This window comes from Eschrichtius robustus, chromosome 19, assembly GCF_028021215.1.
Source record: "Eschrichtius robustus isolate mEscRob2 chromosome 19, mEscRob2.pri, whole genome shotgun sequence".
NCBI lineage: Eukaryota > Metazoa > Chordata > Mammalia > Artiodactyla > Eschrichtiidae > Eschrichtius > Eschrichtius robustus.
Genome location: NC_090842.1, coordinates 18,355,892 through 18,372,715, shown reverse-complemented (window position 1 = coordinate 18,372,715; position 16,824 = coordinate 18,355,892). Strand labels below are relative to the sequence as shown.

Genomic DNA, 16,824 nt, shown 5'->3' with positions numbered 1-16,824 from the left:
GTCAATTTTTAGTCTTCTTTTACCTGACTTATTAGCAGCATTTGATGCAGACCATTCTTTCCTCTCTGATACATTTTCTTCCCTTAATTTCTAGGATACCGTGCTAATTCTCCTCCTACTTGACTGTTTATTCCTTTTCAGTCTCCTTTGCTGGTTCTTCCCTTCCTAGACCCTTCCCAGATGTAATGTTGAAGGAAGGGTACAGGTTTGGTCCTCGGTCCTCTTCCCTTCGCTGCCTAAACTCACTCCCTTGATTATACATCTAGTTTCAAGGTTTTAAATATAATCTACATTCCATTGATTCCAAAATGTATATCTTCAACCCAGACTTCTCTTCTGAACTCTCTATATATCTTCCACTACTTCCTCAACATATTAAAACTGAATTCTCCTGCTCCAGGCCTGCTTCACTTGGAGATTTTCCCACCTCAGTTGATAGTAACTTCATCCTTCCAGGCACAAAAGCAAAAATCCTGGAAGTCATTATTGGAGTCCTCTGGAAGTCATGTTGGTGTAATCTTCAGAATATATGCAGAATCTTTTTCTCACCCCCTCTACTGTTCAAGTCACCATCCTCTCTCAAACAGCTTACTGCAGTAGCTTCCTAATTTGTACCCTTGCTCCACCCCAGACACACATACAGACACATACACTACTGCATGTTCTTAGCACTGCAGCCAGAGTAATCTTTTAGCACTTTTTTGCTCAAAATCCTCCAAAGGCCTCTCATTTTACTCAGAAAAAGCCCAGGTCCTTACCGAGGCCTACAAAGGCTTACAAGCTCTGCACCAGCACCCACCCCTGCCATCACCCCTCTAGCCTCCTCTTGGGCTTTCTTGATGTTCCTCCACAGGCATGCTCCCCCACAAGCTTTTTTTTTACACTAGCTGTTCCCTCTTCCTGCTGTGCTCCTCCCCCAGATGTCCACATGGGCGACAGCCTCACCTTCTAGCCTTTGATTAAATGTCTCAACCATCTCAGTGAAGCCAACCCTGACCATCTTTTTAAAAACTGAAGTCTGCCACCATCTTCATTACTCCTTTTTTCTTTTTTCACCCTGCTTTCCTCCTCCTGCCCCCCCCCATGGCATTTATTACCTTCTAACATACTGTGTAATTTACACTACAGTGGAAACTCCAAGAGGGCAAGACTCTTTGCTTCTTTTGTTCACCAGTATATCCCAAGCATCAGGAGCCGTGCTTAGCATATAGTAGGACTCTCAGTAAAGATCTGCCAAATGAGAGAAGAATCATAGATCTCTCTTTGACAAGGACCCAAAATGCCTTGATTGTCTTTCACTCAATTTGCTTGAGTAGGTAGGGTGATAGTGTAGGAAGAGTACTGGGCTAATGACCAGGCTCTAGCCTAGGACCATACTTGCTGTTTGTGTGACTGTGACAGTTGTATTGAGTTTGTGAAAGTTTATTAAGCTATGCACTTATGATACGTACATTTTTCTCTTTTATATATATATAAATTTTAAAGTCTTCAACTATTTTATTTCCACATGTAGGTTTTTAGATTATAATTGGGATTCTACTTGCTTTTTCACAAAATAATTCATCATGAATATTTTCCCTAACATTATTCTTCCAGAGCATGATTTTTAATGGTTATGCAAGTACTTTGAAAAGTATAAAACACCATACAATGTGCCATGGTGATATGTTATTCCTTCTTTAAGAAATTGAAAGTTTGTTTGGAAGTATTTTGATTTCTTCCCTTTTTCTACAGGGGACATGGTCTCAAAGTACCGAGAACCTTTGATCCACACCTTCCTGAGGGGAGCAAGAGATCCAGATAGTGCTCACAGGGCCAGCAGCTTATCCAACCTTGGAGAACTGTGCCAGAGGCTGGACTTCATGCTGGGCTCTGTGGTTCACGAGGTACTGCATGTTGATTCCTTTCTCTAAAGCTTGTTTTTACTTGAACCTATGATATAGCTCAGCACTGGGAGTTAGGAGACCTGTGTTCTTTTTCTAGATCCGGTAAGTCATTTAACCTACCTCAGCCTCGCTAGTCTCATATATATATTGAAAGTTGATTTAGTAGGAATTTTTTAATTGCAAGTGACAGGAAGTCATCTTAACCTACTTTAAGCCATAAAAGGGGATTTATTATAAAGATTCCAAGGAAACATAACAGAATTGAAGAAGCTTTGAGGAAGTGCAAACAGAAGTTTACCCTAGTTTTCTGGGCCATCTGTGAGTCTCATCTCTGTTTACAGAAAACTCTCAGGCAAATACATAATCTAATTGGCCCTCTTCGGTTGGAGATGCCTTGTATTCAGGGAGATGGGGTCTTACCAGAAGAGTAATTAAGTTCCATGTTTAGTTCACTGCCTTATACCCAGTGCCTGGTACATAGTAGGTAAAGGATAAATGAGCAGCCAAAATAATAGCCATACAAGATGTTGGCACTGGACACGTCTCCAGTGTTTAGAGTTTAAGGTTTAAACTGGTTTTAGAGTTTAAGATTTAGTGACAAGAGAGGCCGCGACAGTGAGAGGCCCGCGCACCGCGATGAAGAGTGGCCCCCACTCGCTGCAACTAGAGAAAGCCCTCGCACAGAAACGAAGACCCAACACAGCCAAAAATAAATAAATAAATAAATAAATAAATAAATAAATAAATAAATAAATAAATAAATAAAAATTTAAAAAAAAAGGATTTAGTGAAAGGTACATTGCATTGTTGTCCTCTATGAATATCTTTCTTTAGCCTCTTAAATTTTATTTTTGCCCTTGTGTTTACTTAGTCATCAATATATGAACATATGTCCCAAGTACATACTATGTACTAGACACTCTGCTATTTAAAGATGATGATGGGCAAAAGAAGACTAGTTAATATGTTGCCAGGTGTCTTTTTACTCAGTGGGCTTCACCATCTTAAGTCTTTAAGGAAGAAGATGGCTTATAAATTATAAATATGTAAATAAAATACAGTTTATATTACCTTATTATTTATGAGAGACTAGATTTTTCATATAGAGCACATAAGTTTACAAGAACAAAAACTTAGTAACTTTGTAATACTGGCTTCTTTCACATTGTTCGGTATCCTAGGGCTGACCATGTTGAACATCAAATCTTAAGAAGTATTTACTGAGAAGGAATTTTCTTCAGTGTTTGGTGATTGTGTCTTATCAACAAGCAGAGAAACATGCTCATGGATGTATACATATGCTTGAATTTATGGTATTGCCTGACTCCTGAGCTTTATATGCTTTGTTTAATTGATTATAAAGGCTACTCATCGTTAATTTTCAACTTAGGACTTTTAACAAAGTTATACATCAGTTGTTTCCTCTTTTTAAAAAAAAAAAAAATTTATTTATTTATTTTTGGCTGCGTTGGGTCTTCGTTGCTGCGTGCAGGCTTTCTCTAGTTGTGGCCAGCGGGGGCTACTCTTCGTTGCGGTGCGCGGGCTTCTCATTGTGGTGGCTTCTCTTGTTGTGGAGCTCAGGCTCTAGGCATGCAGGCTTCAGTAGTTGTGGCTCGCGGGCTCTGGAGCCCGGGCACAGTAATTGTGGCACACGAGCTTAGTTGCTCCACGGCATGTGGGATCTTCCCGGACCAGGGCTCAAACCTGTGTCCCCTGCACTGGCAGGCGGATTCTTAACTACTGTGCCACCAGGGAAGTCCTCCTCTCCTTTAACTCTAACTTGAGGGACACAGCCATATGCCCAACTTTCTGTATCTGTTTTTAATAACTTAGAAACAATGATTACTACCAACTTAAAACCTTTCAGTGCTCTAATATACATGAACCATTGGGCGCCTGATTTTTATTTGTTTTGGATGGCACTTTGCAAATCTCTTATTCTTTAGTGTATTAACTTGTAACACTTAAGGACTTAGCAGGTCTATTTGGTTATAGCAGCTAAAGATTTCAGTCTGTTGTAAATAATCTGGGTCATATTTTGAAATGGTTCCCACATTTTTTTTCTCTGTTTATTTGATCTGTTCACATGACTCAACCCAAAGTGAACCATAAACCATGAACTGAAACAAACTCATGGACCATGATCTGAACCAAACCCAAATATTATTATTCTTAATAACAGAGATAGAATTCGCATACTATACAATTCACCCACTTAAAGGGTATAATTCAGTGGTTTTTAGTGTATTCACAAAGTTGCGTAAGCATCCCCCAGTTTTTTTAAACATGGCCATGAGCTGAATAAAAATTTCCCCCAGATCTCCAAGTGAATCAGCTCAGATTTGACAGTATCCCATACATTTTCTAAAGCCAATGAACTCAAACTACGCCTGACATCATGATCTTCTCTGAACGCAAAAACTGAGACCGTATTTCTTTTTGAGTTCCTAGATCTTCTTTCCTTTCTCTCTCTTAAGGAAACTGTTGCACGCTGGTAGCATATGATTTCCTGCTGAAAGTGTTGGAAAAATTTCTTGGTTTGGTTAATTAGAAAGATTGAGCTAAAGCAGGTTTGGTAACATTTAAGAAGTATCATCTTTCTGGAGACCACTTGACCTGTTGAAAGAGAACCAAATTTCCAAGCACACTTGGGGATGGGAATAAATGAGGCCCTATCCCACCACCCACTTACCTGTATTCACTTGGTCAGATGACCTAGACTCTGGGCTTGGTTTCCTGACTTAGAAAATGGGATTAAAATATCTATAATGCAAGATTGTTACAAGGATGTAGGGATAATGTGTATGAGTAATATAGTGATTTATTCAACAATTGTTACTGAGAGCCTACTATATGCCAAGCAGCACTCTGGACACCTACAACATATCATTCTTCAAAATGGACAGTGATTCCCACCTGCATGGAGCTTACGTTCTAGGGAGAGGAGACAGACAGTAAGTGATACACATAGTAAAATATATAGCATGGTAGACAATGATAAGTTCTGTGGAAAATAAGAAAAAGTAGAGCAAGTAAGGGTGACCAGGATTTATAGCATTAGGTGGAGGGGAGGTTGCAGTCTAAATGGGGTAGTCAAGGTAAGCCCCATTGAGAAGGTGATTTTTGAGTGAAGAAATTTTACTGTATTAAGATTTTTCTTTAAGGAGCATTTTGGTCATTTGAAGGGAGCTGATGATGACAGTGATGAGGATGGACAGCAAGGAGATGAGAACAGGGGTAACCAGTGTCCTTCAAATGTCCTCAGTCGTACATTTACCGAATACCTGCAGTGTTCCAGGCCCCTTTGTTACAGGCCAGGAATACAAAACCCGAAAGATACTCCCTTGTCTCCTGGGCGTGGGTAACCTGTGGGAGATACAAACGGCAATGATTACAGCTACAGTCCAGTTAATTGTGCTGGGCGCTGTGGGAGCACATGTTAGGAGCCCCTCAGTCAAGTTTGGGTGTTGTCAAAGACGTGCTGGAGGAAGAGACTCTTAGAGCTGAATCTGGAGAACAGGTAGAAATTAGGTAGCCCAAAAAAGCAGAGGCGAGCATTTCAGCAGAGGGAGCAGCTTGTGCAAAGGCACTGTGGTGTGGGACAGCCTGACATGTTTGAAGAACTATAGGAAGATCCAAAAGGTTAGAGTGAAGGGGTGGGGCGAGCAGTTAGCTGGTAGCAGGTCTGAAACAAGAGAGCAGGCAGAGGCTACATGATGAAGGGCCTTGTTAGCTTTACAGCCTTCTGGCTCACGGCGAGAATTGAGCGTTGCTTATTAAGCCCTCAGAAATGAAGTATGAATAGGTAGTAGACTGTTTGCTTACCATGGGTGCTAACACAAAGAGAGAATCCTTCCTTTTGTTTCAACCTTAGAATTGAATGTGAGGAGCTGCTGCCCTGGGGGCACCTGTCAGGCAAACCCCTTGTCCAGTGACCCTGCCCCACTTCTAGAGACCTGGACACTCTGTAACGTCAATCCCAGGAGTGTTTATTATCATTAATAATTGTGAGCACAACAAGGACAGAACCAGTCTTTATTTACCTTTGTATACCGCCTAGCGCCGAACACAGCATTTGGCATAGAGTAGGTACTCAGTAAGTGTTTACTGATTAATATTGAAGGAAGAGGAAGATAAGGCTTACTTGGGAAGACTAGTTCCTACACGTTTTAAAAATGGTAATTGGGACTTCCCTAGCAGTCCACTCCGCGCTTCCACTGCAGGGGGGCATGGGTTCGATCCCTAGTCAGGGAACTAAGATCCCACATGCTGCGTGGTGTGGCCAAAAAAAATAGTAATCATAGCAAGCACTTAACACTCTTCTTAGTGCCTTACGTAAGTCAGCTGATCCAATCCTCAAAGAGGAAACTGAGGCACAGAGAAATTAAATTAGTTGCCAAGTTCATGCCGATTGGAAGTGGCAAAGTTGGGATTTGAATGCAGGCAGTTGGTTCCTGTATCTGTGCTCTTAACCACTCCTCTATATTGTCTCTCAATAAATGTTTCAATTCGTTTATAAGATTACTTTTGTGCCCTTGAAAAAGAAGGGAGTTGCCATGTGAGAAAAGCTACTGACAGGAAGGGTCATGTAGCTCTGTTTTAATAGCACTTGCTTTTGGCAGTGAAACTTCAGAAGACAGTATATTCCCACTGATTTGAAAAACCAGGTGTTTCCATCCCACATAATTTCTGTCTCTTCTTTTTAGATGTTCCTTCTTATGTAGCATCCCACACTTGCCATGTCATCAGTGCCAAACCAGCTGCCTTGGGTGGACTGCAAGTTTGAACATGATTGGACACCTGACAGTCTTAGTATTTCAGCCATTGAGTCCTCCTGTAGTCAGACCACTCTTGTTCATTCTCATTGAAAAAGTGGGAGATTTGGCCTGGCTTTTAAGTAATTCTTCATTCGTTTTTCATTTGACAAATACTTACTGAGCACTTACTCTGTGCCAGTTATGAGACTGCAACCAAGCCTTATGCTAGTTGGGGGGGATCCGGCTCTGAACACAGCGAAGTTCCTGTGTTTGTGGAGCTGACATTCTAGAGAGGAGAGTTAGGTAAATAACAAGCAAGTGTGTAAACAAATACATACTGTGTCAGATGGAGTAAGTGCTAAGGAGATGAATCTAGTAAGGCAAGGGACATGGAGGGGGTTTGCTATTGTATGTGAACTTGGATGAACAGGAAAAGCTTCACTGATGAGTGACTTAAGCAGAGCCATGAAGGGAGCAGGAGCTGATCCAGGCAGATCCATGGGGAAAAAGCATTCTGGGCTTTGGCTTTTACTGTGAGTGAGATGGGAAGCCAAAGCAGAGGAATGAAATGATCTAACTTATTTTGAAAGATCATTGTGTCTTCTTCTACGACAGTTCTTTCAGTGTCTCATGAAAACTCTTGAAGTCTCTTGTAGTCTCAGAAATGCTTGGCCTCAGTGTGTACTGGTGGAAAAGGAGCTTTAACTCTGGGGAAACTTGTCTTTGGCTGCAAACTGAAGGAATTCTTCTTCGTGAGTGTTTGTCATGTGCCAGGTATGTTAGAGGACACAGACAAAGGGCCCAATCTCTTCCCCCAAGGAAATCTCAGTAGAGTGTGAAACACAGAGGAATAAATAAACAGTGGACTAGAGTGATCTCCTAGGACAAGCCCAAGGTGCTGAGGGAACACGGAGCTGGGACCCTCAGGTAAACTGTCAGGGTTTACCTGACAGCAAGAAAGTCACATTGATCAAGTGTTAGCCAGGCAGAGAAAGAGGGGAAGTGTAACTTGTTTTGATGTAAAATTGAACAAACCAACCACCATAGGCTCTTCTGATGTGATCTGATCTGGGGGTCATAGCTGTGGTTCTTGGGCATCTGAAGAAACCTGTCCTCCCTGATGGGTGGTCCAGACTTGGGCCCTGTCTGTGCCATGACAGTGCTTGCTGGTAGGGAAGGAACGTAAGGGATAGGACCAACCCTTTCACAGTCTCTGTACTGGGAATTCAGGTTTTTCCTCTCTGTTGATGTCAAGATTTAACCTGTTTGGAGAGCATTATTATTGTTCTCCGATTTCTCCTTGTTCTTGTCAAGAACTGTATTGCTTAAAACCAAATCTTGATAGGCTCTTTCATCTTTATCGTTCTCCATGGAAAGTAAATATGATTTAAGCAAACCACAGCGAGAGGCCCATCCCCGGTACAGCAAATAAGATACGCCCCAGGTGACAAGTGCAGGAGCAAGCCACTTGTAAGGTAGTGCCCAGAATTCCACGAACCCGAGCTTTGGGGTCTGATGCAGAGCTATCACCTCTGATCCACTAAATGATCTGAATTGATTACCAGATTTGCCACAATCAGTGCAGTTTCCTAAGTGGCAGGCCTCATGCACTGAGATGAGGGCTCGGGTAGATGTCCTGGGAAACCTCAAGGAAGCGAACGGAGCCACCATGGTTCTGTTCCACGTCTGGTTTTTTTTTTTTTTTAAGTCTTTATAGAATTTGTTACAATATTGCTTCATTTTATGTTTTGGTTTTTTGGCCCTGAGGCATGTGGGATCCTAGCTCCCAGACCGGGGATCGAACCCTCACCCCCTGCATTGGAAGGCAAAGTCCTAACCACTAGCCCGCCAGGGAAGTCCCCCACGTCAGGTAAAGCAAAGCTTGCGGGAATTAGAGGCCACCTTGCCTTTGCTGGTAAAGTTTCTTAGTTTACAAAATAGAAGGACAGATGGTCTAGTTTTGAACAAGTTAGCAGACTGACTGAATTTTAGCAGGAAATTTTAGGGAAAGGGATGAAGGTGCAGCTGGAAAGTTGAAATCATGCTTTCTTGATACCTCAATTCTGCTACCTCTCTTCTGGAATTTTCCAAAGTTGGTTTTTGGTACTCTTGCCATTTGTTTTATCTTTATTTATATTTCTGATTATGCTTGGTGCATGCCAGCTGTTTGGGGAGTGATGTTTTCTGTATTTCTGTTGGCTCCTATCAAGTGTCAAATTGCTTAAACTGACCTTTAGTGTTTCCAAAGCAGTCGTCATTTTTGTCTCTGCATGGCTTTCAGAAATGGATATGATTTATATAATTTAGCCAATAAAAAAAAATCCTTCCATAGTTTGGTTTACTAGAATAGGTACATTGACCCTTAGGGCAGGTAACATGAAGATCCCATGGAATGGGTTTCTGCCCTTTGGGAAGACTTCCAATTCATACATTAGTAAAGACCTTACATCATCTAGCTATCCGCCAAAGCTTTTAGGCGGGGGTGGAAGGCAGTGTTGAGTATGTCCTTGGGCTTGGAGGTGAGAGAGACTGGCCATGGGGGCGACTTGTTCAGACTGGACAGTTAGAAGAGAGCGGCCATGCGACCTCCCCGCTTCTGGTGTTTGACGAGGAGTCTACCCCACTGGCTTGTAGGAGAGCAACGTTACGAGTTGGTTGCGGGAGCTTGACCTGAACAGAAGGCTCTTCTTATCTCTCGATGATATCTGCAAGACCATATTAAAATTCTGATGCTTTAAAAACATTTTGCACAACCGAACATTATTCCTTTCATGGGATTTGATCCTGTGACAGAGGTGTTGAGGAAGGTCCAGGAACTCTTCTGTTCACAGGCTTCTTCTTGATTGTCCTGGATGGCTGATTGCAGGTGGACGTGGTACAATCTGGTGCATAAATCACTGGGAGCAGGAGGCCATTCCAGCTGATCTCAGTAAGGCTTGTAACAACCAGCTCCTCTCAGTCACACCTGCAGGGTGGCCCTGGGATTCAAGGACTGGCCTTGCAGGGGAGGCCCTTTTCCAGCCAGGATGCTTCTGCCTCTCCTGATTGTGGAATAAATGCCCGACAGTCACAGCTGGTGCTACACTGAGCCCTGAGGCAGAAGCATGGCCCACCAGCATAGTGAGGCAGAACAGAGGTGGCAAAGCTGGGCACCGGTGGGATTCCAGGCTCGGAGCCTTTTGCCCGCCAAATGTGGAAACACGGGCCCAAAACTAAACCTAGAAGGAAGCAGGCAAAAGGCTTGGGGGAGTCTAAGCATTACATGGCCCTGGGCTGGCTTTCATACTTTAGTTATCAGGCTGAATAAGCTAAACTTTTATGTGTCAGGAAGGACTCAGACCTAGCTCTAACTTGTTTCTCTGATTTCAGCTCTTGCCTCTTAAATACTAAGCCTGCAAGTGGAGGTACCTATTATATTGTTGCCTGTTTGGAGGGCACCCAAGAGGCTCCTCCTAGGACTGAATTGCTTCTACTGTTAATGCCAGAGGCATGGAAGCCACTGATGACCTCGAGTCAGGGTTCCAGGTCAAAAGCAGAAGCAGCTTGCTGGGTCTTACTGAAAAACAGCCCCCAAAGAGTTGAGCTTTTCTGGGATTTCCCTTCACTTGTAAGCGTCAAGTTTGTCTAATAGATGTACAACTTGATTAAATGCCAGTGCATCACAGATGCAATTATATTTAAGAACAAGCTACTTCTTCTAATCCCTTTGCCATCACTGATTAATTAGACACATTGAACTATGCCCAACTGTTTGAAAGCTGTGAAAAATACAACCGGCATAGTTAAAATTTCTGCACAAGCCTATTTCCTCATTTGTGCCTGTATTCTTTTTTTAAACCTTTAAAAAAACCATTCTTTAAACATAATATGTATTTATACATGTTCCCAAGCACACAATCTGGCTATTTTCTTATCATGGTTAGAAAGCCTTCCACAGTTGGCCAAGATATACACTCACACAGTAAATCACATAACAAAGTATGTGAGAGACCAATTGAAGAATGTAGACTTACCTTCAGATTTTTGCTGTCATTGGTCACACTTTCAAAATTTTTGTTTTTTCCTTTTCATTCTTGCACATATGCCTTAGAAAGGTTTGTTGCTGTTTGTTGTTGTTGTTTTCTAATGGTATCTCTTTATGGAGGTGTTAGAATATTTTTGTGCCTACCCGGAGCAGGGTGGGGGAAGGATGGCTGGTACAGGATATAGAAATTTTCTCATTTTATGACATATAATTATCAGCTATATATCTGCAAGTAAACATTACCATGTTTTGCAAGTAATTTCTAAGTCCTTTCTGTTATAGAGCTGTCTTCTAAAGTAAACGAGCCCTGAAAGACCCATTCCACAAATGAAGAAGCCCAGGCAGGGAGTCTCAGCAATTGGCCCCTGGTAACTCACGTGGGTGTACACTAGAATTGTAGGACCGGGAGGTCTGGACACGCTAGAGGAAGATCAGTTTGAATATTTATGTATTTCTCTATCCCTGGGCTGAAACTTTCATCAGTTGGCACGTTGATATTCATGCCAGACCTTGAACTCTGAAGCCTACTTAGCTAAATCTCCATGGTCCTCCGTCCCTAGAAGCCACTGTGTTTCAGACCATTTTTTCTTCCTTCAATTTGATGTCCCCAGAGTGGGGCAAGTAACAGTTCTTCCCACTTTTGAGGAAATACTCATCTTTGACGATACCTTTATTATATACCTGTATTCCTTCCCACTCCCTAGTCTCCCTCCTGAATTCCAAACCAGATTTTGCCCCTTTCCAGAAAAGCCAGACTAAATCAAGATCTCTACCACTATATCTCTCCCTCTTCATGGAGAATGAGGAAGCATCCCACCCCTCTCTAAGCCAAATTGTTTGTGATGAATGTGTAGAATATGGAACACAGTTGAAAGGTTTTAGGTAATTGTGCAATCCTGATTTTTATTGACTTCTTCTTCCCTCACCCTCCTAGGTAACAGCTTGTCTGATTGCTGTGGCTAAAACAGACCATGAGGCTGAGGTGCGCAGGGCTGCTGTCCATGTGATCGTGCTGCTGCTTCGGGGACTCAGCCAGAAAGCTACTGAGGTACGTCAGTCTCTTACCGTTTGCAAATTCCCTACCTGTTTGTTCTTTAGCTGTTTATCCATCTTCCTTTCACCAGGGCAGGCCTTGACCCTTTTTCCCGGGTGAATTCATGCGGATGAATCAGTCAGCAGGGATTGTATTGTTTGCAGGAAGATTGTATTGTTTGCATCTTCAATGAGTCTCTGTTTCCTCTGTATCATATTAGGCAGACTGCACACTAACCACTGCAGAAACACCAGGGCACAAGTTTACAGGTTGAGATTCTGGGTCCCAGCATTCCGCTCAGAGGGACAGGTGCCAGGGTGAGCTAGCTGGACTGCACCAAGCCTGCCTCTATAGCCTGAACTTGAGTGATTTGTCTTCCTGACTCATTTCATTGTTCATACAGAATCATTAAAGGGCCTCATTTCAAATGTTTCCTTTCTAGCTGTGAGTTCAATCCATGAGATTTTAGTTGTTGCATAAATTAAACTTTTAATCCTCCTCCAAGTGGGTTTGGCTGGATTTCTCCCCAGTGTGTGGACAGTCCAGGAGGAAGGTTTATATATCCATGTGTATGCTGAGAATGAGTGACCTCTAAATTAATTTTCTTCTTGATTTTAATGGAAATTCATTCCCAGTTGACTTTATAAAGAGAGTTTGCATTAATAATTCACTTCTTGGCATCCACAATGCTCGTCTGTGGCTGGCACATCAGTATTTAACTAAGTGTCATTGAAGCCATTAGGAAAGTGTTTTGTCGGACACATGGCTTTGTTCATGCTAGAATGTTGCCATATCAAGTTCCTGACACCATTTTTGTACAAGCGTTATCCCCTAGTAATTATCTAGGACCTTGGTAGGAGTGGGGGACATAGAGATCATAACTTGATATCTCAGATACTTGTTTTAGGGTACACACTGCTCTTGTTGAGAATCTGCTGTACAAAATGGAATTAAGAAAGAGTCAGGGACTTCCCTGGTGGAGCAGTGGTTAAGAATCCGCCTGCCAGTGCAGGGGACACGGGTTTGAGCCCTGGTCCGGGAAGATTCCACATGCCGCAGAGCAACTAAGCCTGTGTGCCACAACTACTGATCCTCTGCTCTAGAGCCTGTGAGCCACAACTACTGAGCCCTCATGCCACAACTACTGAAGCCCGCATGCCTAGAGCCTGTGCTCCGCAACAAAGAGAAGCCACTGCAATGAGAAGCCTGCACACCACAACAAAGGGTAGCCCTCGCTCGCCGCAACTAGAGAAAGCCTATGCACAGCAACGAAGACCCAACACAGCCAAAAATAAACAAATAAATAAATAAATTTATTTAAAAAAAAAAAAAGTCAGTGTTTTTTACCCACTGTCAAGATCTACAAAACTCTTGACAAATATACCATTGTTATGTAAGTTGTTAACAATAGGGGAAACTGGGTGAGGAGTATACAGGAATTCTCTATTGTCTTTGCAACTTTTCTGTAAATCTAAAATTATTTCAAAATTTATTTTAAAATCTGAGTTACAACACTCTTAAAATAAATCTTAGAAACTCTAAGTGCACACACCCTTACTCAGTAAGTGTGTGTGCGTGTGTCTGTGTGTCCATAGCAGAGCAAACTGTCTGGTTAGTAAAGTGAGAGAAGAAATAGAAAGAAACTCTGTCCAGGTTTCTCACATCGGTGTGTAGCCAATGAAAGCAACACTGCTTGTCTCACCAGTACTAAAATAATTTGTGGCCATGGAAGATTTTTGCCACTTTGAAAAAGCCATGTGAATGAAAAACCTCTGTTCTCCAAACCACCTCTAGTCTGCACTCACTGGAATTTATAAATCATGCTTACTCAGTGAATAAAGAAAAGGAAATGGGATGGGATGAGGGTATGATTCCTCTTCCTGGCGCACCCTTGAGACCAGGTGTGTTAAATCTTGTAATCCTAGGTGTGATTATAATCAGGGGCACTTTAACGAGAAGCAGAGATAACCACAAAGCTTTCAATCTAAGATTTTCTTTACTGCTCCGTTTTGCCCCCAGGAACAGCTGAAATGAAAATGCCACCTTGTTGTTGAAGTTTTGTTTTGTTTTTTTCCTTCTAATCACTATCTCTCAAGCTGTGGAGTGCCAAAAGATAATCCTAGGTTTCAGTGAATTCTCTGTTGCTTGTAGATGTGCCAACCAAGAAACTCTGTGGTTCTGGCAGCTTGAAAAGAAAGCAGAGAGCCCAGTAAGAGGTAGAGGTCCAGAAAATCAGGAGATCAATTGGGATCAGAGAGGGGGAAGACATTACCACCCCCAACTGATGAGGTAGCTTTTACCTCTTTCCCATTTGCAAATAGCCAGAATATCCACATTGGAGGGAAATACAGCATTCACTGTCTTATTGAAACACTTATTTTCTCTGCATAGCCTTGTTTTGGCCTTATGATCGTATCTGTTTATTCACTGATTCCCAAGTATAGCCTGAAGCCAGAAGGGAACCCCCTTTAAGCTCATTCTACCTTACCTTTGCTGAAAATTGAATTTATGAGGAACACCCAGGAGAAGGAGGTATGTTTAGACCTGTACTTTCTGTTGGCCTCAGAGTTAAGAACAGCCCTCCTCATCGTGGAGGAGATGAGCTGGGCGGCAGCATGAGAAAATTGTGCCTAACTATCCAGCTCTTCCCAAGTTAAGTCTTTGCAAGGTGACTTGTTTATTCTAAGAATTGTAAATGTTTAGGACATCCATATTCCTAAATTCATTCCAAAGACAATAATGAATAACTGGGACAGTAATGACTGAGCAACAGCCTACCAGACTGGCCCTCGTTCAGATAACAACTATGAACTCTGGACATAATATAGTAAGTAGTTAGCCGGGGACACTGAAGAGTGGTCAGAAGCCGGCAGATTCTTTCTCATGGAGTGTCCATGTTTAGAGGAGAGGCGCTGTATAGAGTAAGTTCGCATTTTCTTGGCTTTCACCCTAGGGGCAAGTTATGTCTAGGGAGGCGTGCAGTGCATTAGAGATACTGGTGGAGAAATCACAGTCCTTTTGGGCTGGGGAACCAGAAGACTGAATCTGGGGGAACCACAGCTACAGGAGAGAAAGGGGGGATCCTTGAAGGGAAAGATCCAGAGAGAGGATTCCTAAATTCTGTGTGCCCACATCTCTGGCTGACCCCTAAACCAAGCAAGATAATTACCTGATTTAAAAAAAAAAAAATTGCACTAATTGGAGAACAGGATCCAGTCTCCATAATGTAACATTCATAACGTCCAGGATACAACCCAAAATACTCAGTATATAAAACACCAGGAAAATGGAACATATTCTCAGTAGAAAAGAAAATTAACTGAGACCAACCCCAAGATAATCCTGATGTTAGAATTATCAGGCAAGGAATTTAATGCAGCTATTGTAATTATCCTCAAGGAAGTAACAGAAAAATGTGCCTTCAGTTAAATAAAAGATAGGAAATCTCAGCAAAGAAATAGAAACAATTTTTTTTAAAAGCCATATTGAAGTTCTAGAACTAAAACTATAATATCTGAGTGGTTTTTTAAAAATCATTTAACGGAATTAAAAGCAGAATGGAGATGACCAAGGAAAGAATAAGTGAATTTGCAGGTAGAGCAATAGAAATTATCCAGTGTGGAGAACAGAAAGAAAAGAAAAAGATTTTTTTTTAAATTTTACTGAAGTATAGTTGATTCACAATGTTAATTTCTTCTGTACAGCAAAGTGACTCCGTTTTTTAAATATATACATATATATACCTACATATGTGTGTGTGTGTGTATGTATATGTGTGTGTGTGTGTGTGTGTGTGTATCTCTCTCTCTCTCTCTCTCTCTATATATATATATATATATATATATTCTTTTCCATTACAGTTTGTCACAGAATGTTGAATATAGTTCCCTTTGCTATACAGTATGATCCTGTTGTTTGTCCATCCTATATATAATAGTTTGCCTCTGCTAATCCCAGACTCCCATTCCTTCCCTCCCGTACCCCACCTCCCTGTTGGCAACCACAAGTCTATTCTCTGTATCTGTGAGTCTGTTTTTGTTTGGTAGATATGTTGATTTGTATCATATTTTAGATTCCACATAGAAGTGCTATCATATGCTATTTGCCTTTCTCTTTCTGACTTACTTCACTTAGTATGATAATCTCTAGGTCCATCCATGTTGCTGCAAATGGCATTGTTTCATTCTTTTTGATGGCAGAGTAATATTCCAGTGTATATACCCCATATCTTCTTTATCCATTCATCTGTTGATGGACATTTAGGTGTTGCCATGTCTTAGTTATTGTAAATAGTGCTGCTATGAACTTAGGGGTGCATGTATCTTTTTGAATTATAGTTTTGTCTGGATATATGCCCAGGAGTGGAATTGCTGGATCATATGGCAACTCTATTTTTAATTTTTTGAGGAACCTCCATACTGGTTTTCCATAGTAGCTGCACCAATTTACATTCCCACCAACAGTGTAAGAGGGTTCTCTTTTCTCCACACCCTCTCCAGCATGTGTTATTTGTAGGCTTTTTAATGATGGCCATTCTGACTGGTGTGAGGTGGTACCTCACTGTAGTTTTGATTTGCAAGAAAAAGATTTTTGAATGAGTGATTTGGTGTGACCAGAGGCTCTCAGAATCCTAACCCGGTATTTCCCTTAGGAGCACTGGTTCAGTATCCATTAATTCAGTGTTCACACAACTTTGTAGAACATAACTACCATAAATAATGAGAATCAACTGTATATACAATGGAAAAAATTTGATTATCTTAAGAATGAGTGATTTGGGGTTGACCATAGTTCTAGATTTATTTAGGTAATTACTACCACAGTCCTCTGCATAGTTTACTGAAAGTTGACTTCTTAGAAGAACTGTGAAATACTTGAGAACTTCACACAAGGGTTTGTAGTGACGAAGTATGGTGACATTTTAATATTGAAACTTTCTCCCTTGCTTTTTTTTTTTTTTTAATTAAAAAAAATTTTTTTTTTCTTTTGGCTGTGTTGGGTCTTCGTTGCTGCGCACAGGCTTTCTCTAGTTGCGTTGAGCGGGGGCTACTTTTCGTTGCGGTGCGCAGGCTTCTCATTGCTGTGGCCTGTCTTGTTGCAGAGCACCGGCTCTAGGCGCCCAGG

General features: G+C 41.7%; 1 protein-coding gene across 2 annotated transcripts in view; it reads left to right on the top strand.

Moving 5' to 3' along the window:
• TANGO6 (transport and golgi organization 6 homolog) overlaps nt 1-16,824 on the top strand; it is a 184,465-nt gene that overhangs the window by 142,198 nt on the left and 25,443 nt on the right. For both annotated transcript variants that reach the window (XM_068528750.1, XM_068528751.1), the window contains 2 exons: nt 1,735-1,886; nt 11,602-11,715. In XM_068528750.1, the coding sequence (XP_068384851.1) occupies nt 1,735-1,886; nt 11,602-11,715 (266 nt within the window). The remainder of the gene's footprint in view (nt 1-1,734; nt 1,887-11,601; nt 11,716-16,824) is intronic.